Raw genomic sequence first — 19,046 nt, 5'->3', positions numbered from 1 at the left:
ACACTTCCTGCCCTTTCCCCACCATGGAGTCATTTAACTGTGAGGCTCACTCAGACATGAAACTTCAGTGAAGCTGTTCAGAGTTCACTCTAGTTGACAAACTGAACATGAAAAATGCAAAAAAATGAAGTAGATTTCAACAGCAGTTGTTTAATTTAATCACAGAGAGTAGTATATATATTTGTATATACAAGTCAACTGCTAACTCTCTGGTGTATTCTGTGCAGACTGCTTCACATTCCTGTCAAGATGTGATATAATTTCCTGCTTTTAAGATAAAGGGAGGGTTAACAGCATGACAGATGGGGTGTTAGAATAAGTTAGAAGTAGGGACAATGACAGCCAGACACCGAATGGCGGCGAGAAGCAAAGACTGAATTTTGGAACAAGACATGTCTGCACATTTCACTCATTAGCACAATGAAAACCAGTTTTTCAACACCAGTGCTGTCCATCATGGCAAAATAATTAAGACGATCGCCTGTAAAGGCATTGCTGTCCTAATCGTGGTATATGTTCTTTTTTTTCTTTAGTTGAGAACGAGAGCCACTGCGACTTTGTAAAACTCCGAGAGATGCTGATCAGGGTCAACATGGAGGATCTGAGGGAGCAGACACATGCCCGCCACTACGAGCTGTACCGGCGCTGCAAGCTGGAGGAGATGGGCTTCAAAGATACAGATCCTGACAGCCAGCCGTTCAGGTAGAGTGGACGAAGTAGACAAACACGCCATGAAACACATACACCGTGTGGGTAGAGTGAAAGTGTGCAAACTCATGAACACATAAACTTCACAACCACAGAGAGAGTTGTCTGTCAGCAGCAGGGAAAGCCTCTATTGTTTGCAGACAATCATCTATTTTTATCTGTTTTGACTCTCTCTTCTCGGCAGTCTTCAAGAAACATACGAGGCCAAGAGGAAAGAGTTTTTGGGCGACCTGCAGCGCAAAGAGGAAGAAATGCGGCAAATGTTTGTCAACAAAGTAAAAGAGACGGAAGCAGAACTAAAAGAAAAGGAGAGAGAGGTCAGTCTTGACAAATTACCTATATTTATACAGTATGTTTGATTTTAAATGTTCATATTGCAGCTTTAGTGGTACTTTGTTGTACAGAAGGTCAGCTTTTCTGGAAAACGCTGCCCGCTGACCACATGGCGGTACTGTCGCTTTACAGCTAGAAAGTCGTGGGTTTGAATCTCAGAGCTGGTTAGGGTCTGTGTGGAGTTTACGTGTTTTTTGTGTGGCTGTACAGAACTGCTGGCTGGAAAACCGAAACAACGATCTAAAACAGACTAAAAGGCTCTGTAAGGCTGCGGAATTAGAGGCAGACTCTCTTTGGGTCTTTTATGGTGTTAAAAGTGTTGATCAGTGCAGTGATGAATAAAACTGAGACGTATTTGTGTTCCTCTTCTAATATCTCTGCGTCTTTTTTTTTGCCACTCTGCCTTCAAATCTTTCCGTCCTCGTCCTGTCTGTCCGTCGCCTCGTCTCCTCCCTCTCAGCTGCACGACAAGTTTGAGCAGCTGAAGCGGATGCACCAGGAGGAGAAAAGAAAGGTGGAGGAGAAGCGAAGAGACCTGGAGGAGGAGATGAACGCCTTCAACAGGAAGAAGGTGGCAGCTGAGACGCTGTCCTTATCTCAGCCCCTCAAGAAAGACAAGGACAAGAAAAAGTAAGGCATTCCCTCCTTTCTATCACTCACTGCCCTCTTTCTTCCTTCCATTACAGGAAGCTGCTTTTCTTAACCCTTTCTTTAAGTAATCCTCTCACCTTCAGTCTTGAAATGCTGGCCCTTTTGTACATTTGCTTCACCTGCTTCTGGTTTTTCTATATGACCCTGTTAAGCAGGACGTTTGCATTCTTAATGAGCCTTTGATAGTGTTCGCTCTGCTGTTGTCGATCTATCTCCAACACACAAGCATGTCAGCTATTATAAAAGCTTGGCATATGTTAAGGAAACTTCTTCCCCTTTTTGTCCTGCCCAAGCTTAAAATTTCCTGTGCTTTCACTCTTTCCTTTTGCCTCGCTCTAATTATTCAGGATACTCAGGGAGGAGGCGGTGAACTCGCTCTCTGAGGCAGTAAAAAGCTTTTAAATTGGTGAAGCAGGACTCCGTTCAGGCACGGCAAAGCTGATTTTCAACAATGCTATGCTAATGGTGTGCACTGTGCGGTTACAGTGGCACAGGTATAAAAGCTGGCTTTTCATGTTTGAGCTCATTAACTACAAGTCATGTACCGCTTACTTTTTATTTCTCATTGCAGAGATGAATAACAGGTTGAGTAATCATCAGCAAGAAACCTGTCACTGTGTTGCATTTGCTTCCTTGTCAATAGGAATTGTTTTATACATTCCTTCTCTAACTCTAAACTCTCTCAGCTTTGACAAACAGAAATTCAGACTGAACTGAGCACATAGAGTAGTATAGAAACAAATTTAAAACGTAAGTAGCAAATTATCTGTAGTATCTAGAGCCATATTTTTTCAGTATTGGTGTCATCTGGGAGCACTTGGAAAAATCTTGTCCAAGATTTTCAATTTTTGGAAAATACATTTTGAAAGAATTCCAGTTTCCGTTTGTCCTGTTTTTGTCATTGATTCAGGGTGCGTTCAGGAACCTTCAGTTATTTGTAGATGTGCCTGTCCACATAGTTTGGGTTTGGCCCTTCAGTTCCATTTATTATAAATCTTAATGCTCCAGTAGACGTTGATATTTAAGGTAGTAATACTGCTCTTGAAACTTGCTGCAGAATTGTATGTTTAGACCTTCCCCGTTTGCTCTGCTAGACCTTCAGTTAGCTTGCCTTGACCTCCTCCCCCTACGTCTTTTTGGATAAATAAGATGCCGACTACATGCTAGGCATTATCACCCAACGTTAGCGCCTGACCTCACCAATAATCTTGTGTTTGAATGGGAGCAAATCCCTGCAGCTGGCTTATAAAAGCTTGTAGAAATCCTTCTCAGAGGAGCGGAGGCTGTTGTAGCTGCTTATTAATACACATGCTTTTGGACTGAACTGTGCAGCAGTGACACATGTGCGTTCAGGTTTCCATATTCTTGTGACGTCTTAATTTATTTGCAGCCATTTCTTAAATTGATGTCACTTCAAGCAGGCTTTAAAACTCTGCAGGTTGAATTTGAAATTAAATTAAGCGTTGAAAGTTGTAAAATAACCCTCAAAATGTATTGTAAACTTGTTGTGTGGACTGTCCATGAATTGTGGTTAATGTCGTCTTCTGCTCAGCTCCTCTGTGAGGTTAGAAATGTTAACGTGCAGATCTCTAGCTCCATCTTGTGGCTGCTCACACACATTGCAGTTGGTGCTGCTGTGGGAAACTCACCTTCCATTTTCTGATTTTGTTTAAGTTACAGATCCTCAGTTTCCTTTTTGTTTGTCTGTGCTTTTAAGTTCATTGCAGATTACATTCAGGAGTGATGTTTGAAAACAAAAATGCTGACAGATGCATCACACTGAATGTCGTTGTAACGGCTCACACTTGTTTTTCTCCCCCACTAACAAGTGTCTGTGTTTATTTTAACCGCAGCATGCTTCAAAGCTACTCACTTAGTCGTCAGTAGAATCTGAATCTTTACTGTTTACAATTTATTATTTCAGTCAAGTTGTTGTTTATTCATTTGATTTATTTTTGTTTACTTTTTGTCATTGTTTTTCAGTTAATTTATGGCCGCTGTACACCCTTCCACACACGACCACGGATTTGTCCTCCATCACCATAGCAACGGAAACATCTGTTCATGTTTGTTTATTTCTTTATTTTTGACATTCCATCTTGACATTGTGCACATGGACCAAAGACACTGAGGATGATGATGATGGTGAAGCCACAGGGGGTGAGAGATGATGAGGAAAAAAAAAATGTTCACTTTCCATCAGTGGCCATCTCATTAGTTCAGGATCTTTCTTTCTGTGTTGTTTTGGACACCTTTTCTATATAAATATATGCAATTTGTTTTTCTATGTTGTGATTTAAATATGTTCTGTCTGCATTTTATTCTTGTTTCGCCATCAACTGTCCACACAGAAAGTTAAAACCCTTCAAACCTTTTGGTACTACAACACACCTGGGCAAAGTATTTGAAAATGTTTAATACGCGTTTTAAAAAATGTAAGGTGTGCTTGACATTTAAACAGAATATGTCGGTGAAATGGAGCCTTTCCTAAAGTTTTTTTTAAATACATGATCTTTCTGAAATGTTGTCCAGGGTTAAACTTCACAGTAGAAGAAATCCCTGTATCAAACGAGCCCAAATAATACATTTAAATCGCTTTATGTCCAGCAATAACCGAGTACCTGTATACTGCAATGCAAATACGTAGGTACTGACAATCTAAAATGTAGTCTTTATAAAAACTTATGCAATATTCTGGTGCTGTTTAAGAGTAACACAGTAAATGTATGTGAATATTTTCTAGAGCTTAATGTGCAAGCTTAATATGCAAAATGTGCTAGTTTTTGAGTATGGTGTTATTGTAAGACGCACATATTGACAGTGTGCACTGTCCGTATGTGATTTAACTTTATTGTAATCCATAAGTGATCGTACTGATGTGAGTGTTATGACAGTGGACACCCAGAAACATAAAGCCAGTACAGACGCATAAACACAAGATTCAGGAAAACGTTCCAGCCTCGGCTCGCTGTAGAAGAGTTTACACTCAGAGATGGAGAAGAGAGCAGCTGTATTTACTGTCTGACGTTGGAAATAAATGCAAACCCCCTCCCGACTTTGATGCCTCTCTGCCGTGATTTGTTTGTCTGTATTCACCCGCTAGGAGAGATGAAAGGGAAACACAGGCAGGTGAAGTCTCTTATTCCCCGAGACGCGCATAAAGACAACAAGTCGGCCTTTGCTGCGCCCCGAACAGCTGCCAGCTTGAGACGCGGCGTTTCCTGTTTAGCGATTCCTAACTGAAGAGCTGAGTGATGTTTGCTCAGCACATAATCTTGCCTGCTTTCACCGCTGCTGTTGACCTCCGCTGGGTGTGTGTCTGTGCAGGGCGGTGTGTTTGCCAAAGGTGTAGCTTGTGTGTGAAAACAGAGATCGATGTGAAACTTATTGACTGCTTTTCGTCAGTTGTAGAAGCGTGTGTAAGATGTAAACAGTATGCTTGTGACTGCGGTGTGTTTAAACGGTTTGTGTTTTAGCACAAGCTGCAGCTGGTTGCCTAAAAACCACAGGCCTGCATTTCAACACTCCAGAACCACTTCCTCATGCCATCTGTCTTTGAGCTTTTTCTTCATTCTTGTATGAAAATATCACAATAGATGAAGTAATTAGCAACATAGATTTGAAAAATGGAGGTTTGGTTGAGATGTTCCTGTGAAGTGCAAGTCAGTTTTGTAATCTTTAAAGCAGGGGTGTCAAACTCATTTTACTTCAGGGGCTACATTCAACCCAATTTTATCTCCTGTGGGCCGGACCAGTAAAATCATAAGATAATAACCGATAAATAACCACAAATCCAAATTTTTCCTTGTTTTTTTTTTTTGCAAAAATAAAAGCCCATTCGGAAAATATTCACATTTAAGGAGCTATCTTTCTACAAAAAATTATAAAAAAAGTGAAATTTCTGAAGAAAAGTAAGTTCAATTTCAATACTAAAGAATTATGCCTCAGTTTATCATTTACACATTACAACTTACAGACCACAGTTTATCTACAAAGGCACAAAACATTTAGTCACAGGTATCTGAAACTGAAAAATACATCATTTTACTTTAAAAAAGACAAAAAATTAGACAAAATATTATAAAAATGAGACAAATGACAAAACAAAATAAAAAAATTACAAAAAACTTGAGAAAAAAGCTACAAAGTGACAAAAATTGAACAAATAAGACAGAAAATGACAATCGTGTAACAAAACAACAAAAATGACACTGAAAACAATGAATAAAGCTAAACACAAAATGACAAAAAATGAGACAAACAAAACAAAATGACTAAAACAGGGAAACAAAAGACAAAAATGTGAGAAAAACAGTAAAAGTCAGACAAAAAACAACATAAGACAAAATATTACAAAAATTAGACACAAAATGACAAAATTGGGATGGTTATTTAGTTGACATTTTAGTGCTATCCAATAATTTTTTATTAGTAAGCGATTGTTTCCATAATAAATAATTTTGGAATTTGTGAAGAAATGATCATAATGTACATAAAAAGCATTAGTTTTTCTTCTTACTTTTAATAAGAATGTGTGCAAGATAAGTCCCTCAATTATATATTGACCCAGTAAAATAGAAATGTTTAAACTACGTGTGTATTTATGACATTTTTTTTAAAATGTTTCTTCTTCAGTCTGTAAAACAACATCAAACTGTGAAAATTCCCAACAAAGTTTCATAGAATCCGTAGTGACGTCATTTAAATGTTTTTTCTAAATGATTCAGAAGCCACTGTACCACCACTGCAGGTTCCTTTATTTATTGTCATTTGCTGCATTAGTATTTATTCCAACATGCAGGATGTGTGTGTGAAAACCTGACAGACGAAGTCACAGCACAGTAACTGAGTTCTTCCCTCAGTAATGGTTTTGTGTTTACTGTGAAGGCTCTGCCAGCACTATTATTATTCTGTCCACCACCTGCAGGGCTCACTGGATCACATCCAGCCGCACAAGCTGTTCCAAGCTCTCTGTTCTCTGTCCTTTAGTACAGCAACACTCTCCACTAACAAAACTGAGTGATAATCACACTCCTCACAGTCTATGTACAGACTGTACGTACCAGCTGAGGACGATATTGAGGAACACTGCTGTAATCAAAGTGATGGAGAGTTTCACTGCATTAACAACGATAACTTTAGTTTGTCACAAGACTTTCTAGAACACTGAGCTCACATATTACACAAACTGCAAATGCTCTAATTGTCCTCTACTTTTGTTTCCGTGGCAGAAATGGGCTTCCACTATTATGGGAACTCACTTCTGCCTAAAAAAGTGGTCAGTAGGTCAAATTTACAAAAAAAGAGACTAATCCAGCGTGAGAAACTATGATGTTTACATAAGATTTCTCTATTTGATCATTTTTGAAATTCTTTTGACTGTGTACAATTTTAAAGTAGCATGAACAGAAAGATTGAAGTTTTAAAACTTCAAGTCTTTTTTTATTTGTTATCATTCTTCACACTTTTTGTACAGTTTGAAAACAAGAGATCACATCTTTAAAGGTGCTGCTAGGTTGACAGCCTTGTTTGGTTAGCATTTTACATGTTTCTAGTTAATCTAATCTATCTGCTTCCTGCAGCTTCAGAAGGTGAAGTAATTTTCTGAAACAGTGAATGTCAACTTCTAGTAAAACTCAAGTCAGCATACATCGTTCAGCCACAACATTAAAGCTACCTTGCTAACATTGTGCAGGACTCCTTCATGCTGCCGTAACAGCTCTGACCTATTGAGGGCTTGACTCCACAAGTTCACCCAACATGTCCTGTATTATCAGGCACCAAGACATTAGCAGCAGATCCTTAAAGTCCTGCAAGAGGTGAGGTGATGTGTGAGTCAAATGTGGACTCAACAGGTTTACTACAATAGCTTTATAGATAACTTTCAATTTTACTCATAGATCAACTAAAATATATAATATTTTAGGAGAATCTTTGTGTGAAAATGCCATGTGGTGTTTGGTTATAGGCGGCCATGTTGATTTTAGGCCTGAAAACAGCAAAAATGTCAACTATGATACCTGCCAGCTATGTTACAAAAAGTCCCGAAGTTCTATATTGAGCCAGTAGCTAAGGCTTAACTTACAAGCTACAGTAGTACAGATTGCCACCAAACCTCACATGAAGAACACTCCAACCTGCTGCAATGCTTTTAAATGATCAAACCAGAAGAGACTTTTGAAATCATAGCTTTATTTCTGTGGTTGACAAAACAGTAACATGTAGCTGCCTCAGTATCTGAAGGAATATGAAATAAAATAAAACTTTGACATTGGTCACCGTGTGGCTCGGCCCGGCTTGACGAATCGAAGCAGACTTTACGGTTCAGAGAGAGGACAGTAACCACTTCACATTAGAGAAACTGAACACAGCGAACAGCTCCAGTCACCTAAAGTCACAAAAAAAATGAAGATCAAAGTCTTTTCCGTGCCTTCAGGCTTCAACCGTTTGACAGCGGACACACTACATGCTCGTCTTTCTGCCAAACTTACACGCTGCTTAAATTGAAATGTGTTTTGTTGCCGTTTCAGTAACAAGATGAAACTAACAGCAGAGCTGCCAGAAGTAGGTGATTTGTACTAAATAAAAACAGGACCCTTTCATCCCAACACTTCAATCTTCGGTCACTGCTGCTCTCACACAGTATATCATAAAAAATATTGAAATTTTTAACAAGGACACTAATGCATCACCAATCGGTTAATCTCATGAAGTCAAAATGACCTTCTTTTTGGTCATTCTGCTCTAGTGTTGAACTAATCTCCCATATGTGTCTGATATGTAACAACAGTTGCATAAAGTAAATCAACACAAGCTGAAAGCATAGAATAAAATAAGAACATGTGCATAATTTAGTCAGCAAAGTAAAGCTTTTAAGTAAAACTGAGCTTTTTTAAATAAAAATTTAACAGCATAAAAATTTTTAGTACAAGTCAGTAAGATTAAAATAAAAAACGGTCCAAAAAATAGAATTACTTTTGCATTTTAAAAAAAAGCTTTATCTCAAAGTGCTAAGTGGCTCTGGGAGGAGGAACCTGAGCACCAAGAAACCGAACGACGAACAAAATCAGGATCAGCTCTCAAACATAAAAAACCCTGCATTTCTGAATCCTCCAACTTGTTTGAGGCGGATGTGATGCAGGTAGTATAAAAAGGAGAAAATAAAAAGAGCATTAATAAGTCGAGAACTTAAACGGACAGATTACTCTGCACCAAAAAAAACATTCAAATCTCATTACAGCTCTCCCGGACAAGTGCACAGAAGGGACAATAACTAAATTTGACCTTAGCCACCCTCTTCTTTTTTTTGAAATCAGTCTTGAAATGTTATTTTAAGTGAGTAACGTGGATATAAGAGCTCTGCAGCGCTGTGAGGTGGACGGTGTGACTGAACGCTGCTAGTTGACAGCAGGGTGTAAGGGTGGGCAGGGGGAGACGTCTTTCTGCTCGAACAAATCCTCCATGTCACTCCCCTCACCGCCCGAAGTCGCCTCTTCGCGATACAAACACCTAAAACCGTCGTAGTACTCATCAGAGTCCCCCTGCTCTTTGCTGCCGCTGCGCCCCCTCCTGGCCCGGCCAAGGCGCTGCTCCTCCTCGTGGATCTGGGCGCTGTCGAAGATGTAGACGGAGTTGGTCGGCAGGGAGAACTCCTGGCTGTGGAGGTACTCGTCCACCATCTCTTTGCAGTGGATGAACTCCACACTGTCGACCTGGAAGGAGGAGGAAAGGAAGTTTCAGAAGGAATGATTTCTGAGGCGGTCTTGTCTGTGGGTTTCTAGTTTCAGTAAAGTGGCATAAATACCAGGTAGCGACTTTTAGCCTCCTACGCTGGACGATACTTGTGCACAAGCTGGGTCTAAAGTGCAGGTTTGCATTATAATTTTAAGATTAAAACTGAGCGATCATTACAATGTTGGACCTGTAGGAGAAGCCAAACAGCTGCTTTGACTAAAGACTAAAATCTGTTGTTTATATGAATGTGCCTTTAATGAGGTGTCTTTAAGTGAAACAGCCCCTTTTGAAATACTAGATTTTAAAAAGCAGCATCAAAACATACAAACTTAAACTGTGAACAAACATACGCTACCATTCAAAAGTTTGGGGTCACTCAGGCTATTTTATGTTTTCCATGAAACCTCACACTTTTATTCACGTGCTAACATAACTGCACAAGGGTTTTATAATGATCAGTTTGTCTTTCAACACCACTAGCTAACACAATGTAGCATTAGAACAGAGGAGCAGCATTTAATAATGTCTAGACTGCATTTCTGATTAACCCTGGAAGACCCAAATATAGAAAAAAAATGAGCAAAAAAGTAAATAAATAAAACAAAACTAAATAAATATATAAATCCAAATAATTACAAAAAATTCAAAAAAAAATATAAATATACATAAACACAAATCTAAAAAAAATGAAAAATTTGTAAAAAACCCAACAAAAATAAAACCATATATATATATATATATATATATATATATATATATATATATAGATAGATAGATAGATAGATAGATTTTTTAAAAATGCAAAAATAATATATATAAATAATAGAAAACAGTAATTAAAAAAACTAAACCGATATGTTTTGCAACAGTTGTTTTTCTGGGGTTAATTTGATGTCATCTTCATGGAAAAAAAAACTGCTTTTCTTTCAAAAATATGGACATTTCTAAATGACCCCAAACTTTTGAACAGTCATGTATTTACAGTGTGCTCTTATATCATCCAGTATTAGAGCTTATATTGTGAATAACTGCAGATTTTTAAACAACTGTGATACGACATACAGTACAATAAGCTACAAATCGGACAGTAGTTTACAAAATATTTACGTTCCAATAGATGTAAGAAATGTATCGCCACACCCTTTCATCCAAACACTATCATTTAGAAACGGTGTCTCCCCGTGCCTTTCTCTTACCTGTGCTTTCTTCAGCAGGTCGGTAAAGACGGAGAACCAGTCGGGCGTGAGCGCCTCCAGCTCCAAAGTGATGATGGCCAAGGCCAACGTGGAGCCCTTGAACTGCCAAAGCTGGTGGCAGGCCATACAGTGCTGCACCTGCCTGGTCCACAACGCCACCTGGAAGCCCGAAGGCCTCTTCTGATGCCCCGGACTGGCGGGAAGCACGCCGGGGTCAGTTGCCGAGTCCCAGCCGACACCGGAGCCGAGGCCGATGGACGGAACGAGGTGGGGGTGGCCGGAGACGAGCAGGGCGTGGAACTAGGAGCCGAGATGAACAGAGAAATGCAGAGGAGCGAGACCAAAACGTTAGCATAATGATGTCATTGCTGTGTCATCGTCCACCGCTCACCCCTCATTACTCCTAGATCAAATACTCCAGAGCATTTAATGTCCAAACGCATCATTCATCCCTCTGATCCCAAATTCATTCTCATCCTGCCAGAACACTGTCAGTTTGCAGTCGGTGATTTTCTACTCTTCTCAAGTGTTCGTTGCCACATTAAAAGTTACTGTAGAGGTTCGAACCTGAAGCTCGGTGCAGCTTTTTACTAATGAAGCCCCCACTCTTTGCCCGAGTACTCATCGTAGCCTTGTTTGTATCGTATCGTACGTGCAGTGCTTTTCTGTGTTCCCATTTGTGGGCAGAAACCCGACCTGAGTGGGGGCTCAGAGTAGAAAAAGAAAACAACTTTGCACTTTAGTTTCTTCATGCTCTTGTTAGCTGACTTCGAAGAAGACAGCTGCCAAGTTACTGATCAGTGGCCGGTAAAGAAAACCATGCATTTATTAGATTGGAAAGCATCAACGCATCCTCCTAATGTTTGTTCCAGTCCAACGTCTTGTGTTTCCTTCATCGTGTTGAATTCATCTGCTTCAGTTTGTTCTCTTACTCCGTAGCAAAAATAAGCCATGGGTTTAAAGGAAAGTGGAATTTTACTGGGAGGTAGATTCAGCAATGTGGTGCCAAAGTCAAACAAAAACTCCCCAAAATCCCTCCTTCTCCCTCCCCTCCTTTGGGTTTTCCTGCTTCATTTCATTCGAGGAAATCGGATTGCAGGGCAAATGTAGCAAACAAAGGCGCAGTTGTGCGTTTGGATTCGACGGTGAAGGTTTCTCGCACCGCACGGCTGATTCTACCTTCCAAAGCTCTGTAAATCCTCCTATTTATTCATATCAAAGTGTCATGGTGGAGAGTCTGTGACAAATTATTGATAGATTTTATCGATCGCTGTTTTGTAGACAATGGAGAATAACACTGAGAAATTTGTTCAGGGCAGGGGGGAATGTACTTGTGAGATATTTACATTATAGGTCAAAGTATTTATTTGGAAAACAAAAATATTTATTTGAATAGTATAAAAAGAGAAAAATGTCTTTATTTTATTATAGTTTTTATGATTGCATTATGTCTCTTTATTTTGGAAGTCTTGGATTTTTTGTAATACCTAAAGTGAAGTGCTCGGACAATAATCTATAGATTCACTCTAATAATGATAATTATAACAACAACTCTGCACTCGGTTAACCCGTGACACAACTATCAGTCAGATTAGGAAGGGAAAGTGCCATTTTTTAGTTTTGCAGAGGACTCGGAATCAGCCCAGTTCAGTCCGAATGTGCCAAGCTGCTTTTTTTGGTGACAGTTTGTGGTTTGTGGCTTTAAGAATCAGTCCACTAATCTCAGCCTCAAACTCGAATCTAGCGCTGTTATTTATCTATCGATGGGAATGCAAGTGGTCTGGGATGAGAATGCATGACAATACTTCACAAATCAACTGTGATCAATATGTTTTTAAAAAATAAATCACTGTCAGATGTAGTTTAAAGATGGATTTGAAGCCGATGGAGAAATCCTACAATGTTTCTGTCGAGAAAATTTCGGGCTGTATTCATAAAGCATCCGATTTCTTCTTCATTTACAGTTAAATGTAGCTATATTTTGCTTAAAAAAGGATTTTATTTGTAGAAGCAAACACCTGCCTCCCATATCTTCATGTGACGTGAAGCTGTGGCTGAGCGACTCACTTTTAACGACACCGTTTTTCGTGATAAGAGCTCTTCTCATTAAAAGGCGCTATGAATACAGCCCTGGGCCCAAGTGCATGAGGGGACCTAAACGATGTTGTGTGTGTGTGTGTGTATTTGTTGACAGTTCAGTCAGTGGTTACTGCCTCGGCCAATGAGTTGCGAGGGTTTAACGATTACACTCCTGTGTACAGATCCAAGCCGGAAGCTGAATCACACAGCATGGGGGGAGGTTTCTGAACAATCCACAGCATGTTATCGATACACTAATCACCCAAAACTTCTCGACAATTTGAAAGGTTTCAGATCTTCAAACTCCCCTTCTGGTGGCAGCAGGGTTTTTAAAGTAAGGTGAGTTAGTCAGAAGTGCCTTGGCCTGATATGCAACACGCACGTTATTTTGCTGGCAACTTGCAAATGCAGCCTGATATTGTTAAGAAGAATTTCACAAGGCTCTAGTTTTTGTTTTTTTTTTTTTTTTAGTTCATATAAACACTGTTGTGCAACCGGTTTGGGTTAGAACTTAGGTGTGTCCTCTATGAAAATGTCAAGCCCAATATTCGTATTTGATTGCGACACAAGTTGAATTTTTTTCCGTCCGTTAGATCAGGAAAACAACTAAATAAGTCTGAAACAAACAACTGTTTTCATTATCCATTCATCTTTGAAATATATTGAATACTTTTGGTTACAAAATGTCAAGAAAATGTGACAATTGGCTGCTGCTTGAGTTTCCACTGCCCAAGATGACTTTATTTTTTTAACATCCAAAGATATTCAGTCATGCGTGACAATGAAAAACATCAAATTATTGCATCTGACAAGCAAGAACTTGGCATTTCTGGTTTAAAAAAATAATAATTTGATTATCAAAACAGTTGCAGATTAATTTTCTGACTTATTGTTGCAACTCCAGAGCAAAGTGCCAAGATAATAAAACACAGTTAAAGTCAGACAGCAGTAACCAAATGCAAAACCTTGAATCAGGCAGGGTTAGAGGCAGGCTTTTATTTTGTTATTTGGTTCAGTGATTGTGGGAGGGACTCACTTCAACCAGAACTGACTGGAGTTTGTATTAATGCTGATAATGGGCACATTGAGCCAAATGGAATGAATGCACAATCTCTAGTAGGACCAATTCTTTCTTGCGGGGGCAGCAGGAGGGAGGTGGGAGGCTTTGTAGACGCCATCTTGTCGCAAACACGATGCAAGCATGATGGTTTGATGTGTGCTTTTTGTACTGCTTGTGTTTTTATGCAAGACCAGGACCTGGATTTATTTAAGCTCACGATGAAGCGCTCTGATAGTTCAGGTCCAGTTTAAAAAACAAAAAAAAAGTTCTTGTCTGTCCGCTGAGTTCTAACTTACTATGTGAATGAAGTCGACCGGTGTTGCGGTGTACAAGTCCCAGTGCAGCTTGTCTAGAATGATCCTCTCCATGCGAAGAATCTCCGCTGTCGAAAAGTTGCATCCGCTCTGCACAACCAGGTCTCTGACAGAACCTATTACCTGTTAAAACAGACACACAAAAAGGGAAGCGAATAAACAGATTGTTTTGAAAATGCACTGAAGTCTTGGGTGGTATCTTTCTTTGTTTTTTTGAAAATGTAATTTCGGTTATTGCTTTTTGTGTCCTTACCTCATCCTCCTCATTGATTTTGGCAGCCAGGACCAGTGAGGTAAACGCGATGCATTTCAGGTATTTTGGTTGAGCCTTTAAAAAGAAAAGACTTGAATTTAGTTTGTAAAAGTGAAAATAGATTTAAGTTTATTTATTTTGAAGTTTTTTTGGGCCTTTTCGCCTTTATTATGTATAGAACCGTGGAGAGAGACAGGAAACATGGGTAGAAGAGTGGGGGAATGACACACAGTAAGCTGGATTCAAACCCATGACCGCTGTGTTGGGGACTATAGCCCTGTTTATGGGTCACCAGCTCAGCCAGCTGAGCTATCTGGGCGCTGAAAATAGGTTTTAAACTAGAAAATTTGTGCGGTAAAGGTCCAAAATTAGCACAGATCTGCCCATGTTTACCTCTTTCTGTAAAATAAATTAAAAAAAATACAACCTCTACTGTATGTTCTGGAAGATTTGCACAATGTAAGTTTGATTTTAATCTGCACAAGCAGTTGTAAGCCACACTTAGTTGAAAAGTATTTTAGATTTTCTAATTTCAACTATATTTTGAAAGAATACATTTTCATTCCTAGGGAAATTAAACAGTGTGCTAGTGTAAATTCCAGCTGTGCACCTTGACGGTGGACAGCAGTCGGTTGAGGACACACACTCCCAGGGCAAAGGTCTCTGGACAGAACTGGAACAGCCGGCTCATGTCTCCGAGCCAAAGGATCATTTCTTGGTGTTGGGAGGAAGAGATGTCAGCGCCCTGAGTGGTCAGAGGAGAGAACCACTAGTTAACAAATGACACATGTAGGATTGACCTTTTTCAGTGGGCTGAACTAAAATATTGCATAAACATGTGAGGAACTAGATCAGTTTTTAAACACAATCCTTTCATTTCAGGGGCTCAACAGAATTTGCCCACACCTGCACATGAAATGGCCTTTGAGTCAATTGTTCAATTTGGTCCCTTTTAAAATAGAGTGGCACATGTTAAGGAGCTGAAACTCCTAAACTTATCATCCAGTTTGAATGTGGATACCCTCAAATGAAAGCTGAGAGTCTGCACTTTATGTCCATTATATAACTAAAATTGGAATATGTTTCATTAAACAGGTAAAAAAAAAACAACTTATGACTATTAAGGCTGGTTATTCACTGATTTAGTACTTTTAATTTGAATAAACAACAATGTTACTAATACCTATAAAAGTACCATTTAGGAGGTAAAAGAAAGCAGGGACAAAAGGCTCATTTATCACACCGGCTAAACCATTTTTCTAAAGATGAAGAGGTTTCCCATAAATCTCGCTCCCTCCCGTCACATAAAAAATGCTCCTATTCTCATTTTACTGAAAGGATCAAGATTGATTTTGGTCTTGGCTTCCCTTCCTTTCTGTCATCATAAAAAACTCAGCAGTTTTCATGCTTATTTCTGTTTTAGGTGCACAAAAAAAAAAAGCCCATCCAGTATCAGTGATAAAATACTGCTCTCAGCTAAGCCGATAAATCACACACATCTCCGTCTCACCTGGATGCATCCGTTCTTGAAGACGGGCACCTTCCAGAGGCGAGCCTCCCTGACCAGGGCGGCATCCAGCAGGCCGACCAGCCGGTGGCTCTCTGCTGCTCCTGGATTCTTCATCGCCTCCACAGCACAGGCCAGGCTTCACCCAGGGCACACACACCTGATGGAGGCAAAACACTGGGTATTACAGGTCAATATAGAACTGCGGGACTTTTTGTGACATAGCAGACCGGTATCACAGTTGACATTTATCCTGTTTTCGGGCTGAAAATCAACATGGCTCTCTATAACCAAACACCACATGGCATTTTTACACAAAGATTCTTCTAAATATTATACATACAATTGAGTAAAATTGAAAATTATTTTAAAAGATATTGTAGTAAACCTGTTGACGTGATAAATCCACACTTGATTCACACACTACTTTATGTTAAATAACTCAGAAAACCTTGGAGTCTTGCCAGTCTTTTCTTTATGATTGTTTAGCTAATTAGAAGGTGGTTGTTATTAAATTCGGACGGTTATTTAGTTAACATTTTAGTGGTATCTAGTCATTTTAGGAATAGGTATTAATTCCACAATAAATAATTATGTAATTTGTAAAGACATGGTCATAAAAAACATTAGTTTGTTTACTTTTAACAAAAATGTATGCAAGATATATCCCATGTACTTCAAAAGGCCCTCAGTTACGTACTGACCCACATAACTGGTATACAGGAAGCAAGACATCCCTCCTTTTGTACTTTGGCAACACTATTTTAACTGCATTTTGTACACCTATGATACGTTATTTTACGGTAAATGCCATCAATCTTGTGCCTTATTGTAACAATTTTTGCACATTTTTGTAAATACCAGCATTTTCGGCACCTTATGGCTATTTCGACCAGCAGTCAGGGAATAATTACAATCATTTAGCCTCTTCAGATGCACATTTCAGCTTCATTTTCACATAAAAATTTATGGTATAAAAATAAGGGTCTGCCTTCTTTTTTGGAAGGTAAAGGGAAACAAAAGGGGTAAGCAACAGAAATGATTACATAAACAGAAAAGTTTAGAACTCCAAAACATTTTTCTATCCTCCAAATAGCAACTTGATCAGCTTTTATTTGTTGCAGCTCAAACAGCAAAGTGTGCAGCAGGAAATGAAGTGCGCCTTCGACAACAACAACGCCATTTTTCAGACTTTGCAGCCAGACAAGGCATTACTGAGAAGAAACGGAGCAATGCAAGAACTCCTACTGCAAATCTCTGGTATGTGACTTTTGCTGCAACACAAAAACACAGAGAGGATCCGGGCGGGAGAAACGGGCTGCAGCTGCTGCAGCTTCCTGCACAGTTGCTGCAGCAGACAAGAAAAACAAAAGGAGAAGAGGAGGGGGGGGGAGCACTTGTCTTTTTGTATCCATTCTGTGCACAAGCTCTCTTACCTCTTCGACTTTAAAAGCGGAGTATCTCCTCGACAGCAGGTGCATTTATACGGCTTTTAAATTAGTCCATGTTCACCGAAAGCAGCCAGCAAACAGACAACAGTAGGATGCTGTTTGGGGGGGCGGGGGGACAATCTCGGAGCAAAACGCGTTTCGAAAGGAATATAAAGGAAAGCAGCTGCATTATATAGAAACTGCAAATAACAGTTAAAAAAGCGCCAATTGTTCGGAAAAAAACTGGGTCAGTGGGAGAAAAAATAAGCGCAAAACAAGGCAGGAAGCAGAAAATCAGGGAGGATTGAGGGCAGTCTGTGTTTTGAACGCACTGACTCCGCCCCTCTGTGACGTCACCCCGCCGTCTAATAAACAGAAATGTGTTAGTGGGTCAGACATACGGGGTCCCGCCACAAAATGGTCGAGCTCACGCTGGAAATGGAAGATTTCTGCTATGAGACCCTTGAAGATGTTAGTTCAGGTGCTCAGATATGACATGCTGGTCTGGTTTTATCCATCGTGTGGATTCAGACTGTGTGCAGCTGATTCCTTCTGTCATTGTTCATCCAAATGCAGTCTGACGTTTGGCAATCAAGGATTTCTGCAAGTGATTTGAATCTGCTCAACTCGCCTTCTCACTGAAAACACATCACATCTTGAAATTACCTGCCTTGCCTGTCACTTTTGCATTTTCACATATGATTCATTCAAAAGTCACCACAAGGCTGAAAATCTTTGTTTTTCTCTTCTGGCTCTGATAAATGGTGTAATCTTGGTGCTTTTCTTTTAAAAGATAACATGCATCTTTTCAAACCTTGTGGTGGATTTTTGGTTTCAGAGGGTTAAGGTTGTTTTTAAAGGACAAATGTCTTCTGGCTATACATTGCAGAGAACTTCACTGAGGACAGGTGGAGTCCAGCCGCCTCATCTCTGTGGTTGTCTTTGACTTTATGTAACAGGCGTGTACACAGATTGATTAATTTCATCCAAAATCCAACCTTGTTTTTGTTTATATTGTTATTTAATTTTCTTTGGTTCTTTTTGTCATTATTGTGCATCAATCCTTTTTTCGGGAGCATTACTTTCCTGGGTTTCCAATACAGTTTTTCGCAAAATAAAAGCAATATTTCTAAAATTTCAACAAAGTATATTTGCGCTTTGAACGTGGGTTCTGGGCAGAATCATCGTAACTCTCGTAAAATATCATCCCGTGAGATTTCACTGCAGGAAGATGGACGCCCGAAACCTGTTTCTATCTCCTTATAACACTACATTCCTCTGCTGTTTGCTGTCTCGTATGGCAGTGATGTTTATCTCAAGAATAATGGCAAGAAAAGTCTTGGTCTCCTCTTCTGTCCACACATACTGCACCATGTTTACTCCGAGAGAACTGGTCGTGTGACCAGGTACGTCACGTCCAGTGATGCATAATTGCAGAAAAAGCGTTTCCATTGCGCTTTTGCGATATTTTTCAATATCGAAACGTCTGAAAAACCACCTCATGAGAGCGTGAAAACTTTTTAGCGATATTTTAGTCCTTTTTCGGAATTCAGGTGTTTCCATTACCAGTTTTTATTGCGCTATTTACATTTTGCGCTTATCTAAGGGTAATGGAAACCCAGCTTTTATTTTTGCGTTTTTTCCTTGCCCTTTGCCCTTTACACATCACTTCCTGTCTGTTCGCGCTCCTTTCCTCAGAAGGCCCGGATCCCGTTGGGAGCATAGGTGAGTGAACAGTTGTAGGTTCAGATACAGATAAAAAAAAGATTAGAATGTGGCTT

At 39.6% G+C, this 19,046-nt stretch overlaps 2 protein-coding genes across 4 annotated transcripts in view; one reads left to right on the top strand and one right to left on the bottom strand.

Annotated features, from left to right (window-relative positions):
* septin8a (septin 8a) overlaps positions 1–14,255 on the top strand; it is a 41,434-nt gene extending 27,179 nt beyond the window's left edge. The window contains exons 7-10 of one of the 3 annotated variants that reach the window (XM_022197507.2): positions 534–702; positions 893–1,025; positions 1,502–1,671; positions 10,638–14,255. In XM_022197507.2, the coding sequence (XP_022053199.1) occupies positions 534–702; positions 893–1,025; positions 1,502–1,671; positions 10,638–10,806 (641 nt within the window). In that variant the 3' untranslated portion in view covers positions 10,807–14,255. Of the gene's footprint in view, positions 1–533; positions 703–892; positions 1,026–1,501; positions 1,672–3,675; positions 4,748–10,637 lie in introns of those variants that run through there. The other 2 variants (XM_022197508.2, XM_022197509.2) reach the window with 2 other exon arrangements.
* On the bottom strand, positions 13,683–17,627 carry LOC110953481 (cyclin-I-like). The gene is made up of 5 exons (XM_022197511.2): positions 17,272–17,627; positions 15,839–15,995; positions 14,939–15,073; positions 14,329–14,403; positions 13,683–14,198 (listed from the first exon to the last, which is right to left on the bottom strand). Exons 2-5 carry the CDS (start codon positions 15,950–15,952, stop codon positions 14,049–14,051), a joined length of 474 nt encoding a protein of 157 aa, XP_022053203.1. The 5' UTR covers positions 15,953–15,995; positions 17,272–17,627; the 3' UTR covers positions 13,683–14,048.
* Between the last annotated feature and the right edge of the window lie 1,419 nt (positions 17,628–19,046).

The sequence above is a fragment of the Acanthochromis polyacanthus genome, chromosome 17 (genome assembly GCF_021347895.1).
Source record: "Acanthochromis polyacanthus isolate Apoly-LR-REF ecotype Palm Island chromosome 17, KAUST_Apoly_ChrSc, whole genome shotgun sequence".
Taxonomy (NCBI): domain Eukaryota; kingdom Metazoa; phylum Chordata; class Actinopteri; family Pomacentridae; genus Acanthochromis; species Acanthochromis polyacanthus.
Note: the sequence above shows the minus strand (reverse complement) of the source record. Positions and strands in the feature narration are given on the sequence as shown.

What these genes read in the sequence shown, in the direction of transcription:
- LOC110953481 (XM_022197511.2), bottom strand. Translation starts at nt 15,952, where the DNA reads ATGAAGAATCCAGGAGCAGCAGAGAGCCACCGGCTGGTCGGCCTGCTG. An exon ending in GACTGCTGTCCACCGTCAAG is followed by an intron (nt 14,404 to 14,938) that starts GTGCACAGCTGG and finishes TTCTTTTTAAAG; the next exon opens with GCTCAACCAAAATACCTGAA. An exon ending in AAATCAATGAGGAGGATGAG is followed by an intron (nt 14,199 to 14,328) that starts GTAAGGACACAA and finishes CTGTTTTAACAG; the next exon opens with GTAATAGGTTCTGTCAGAGA.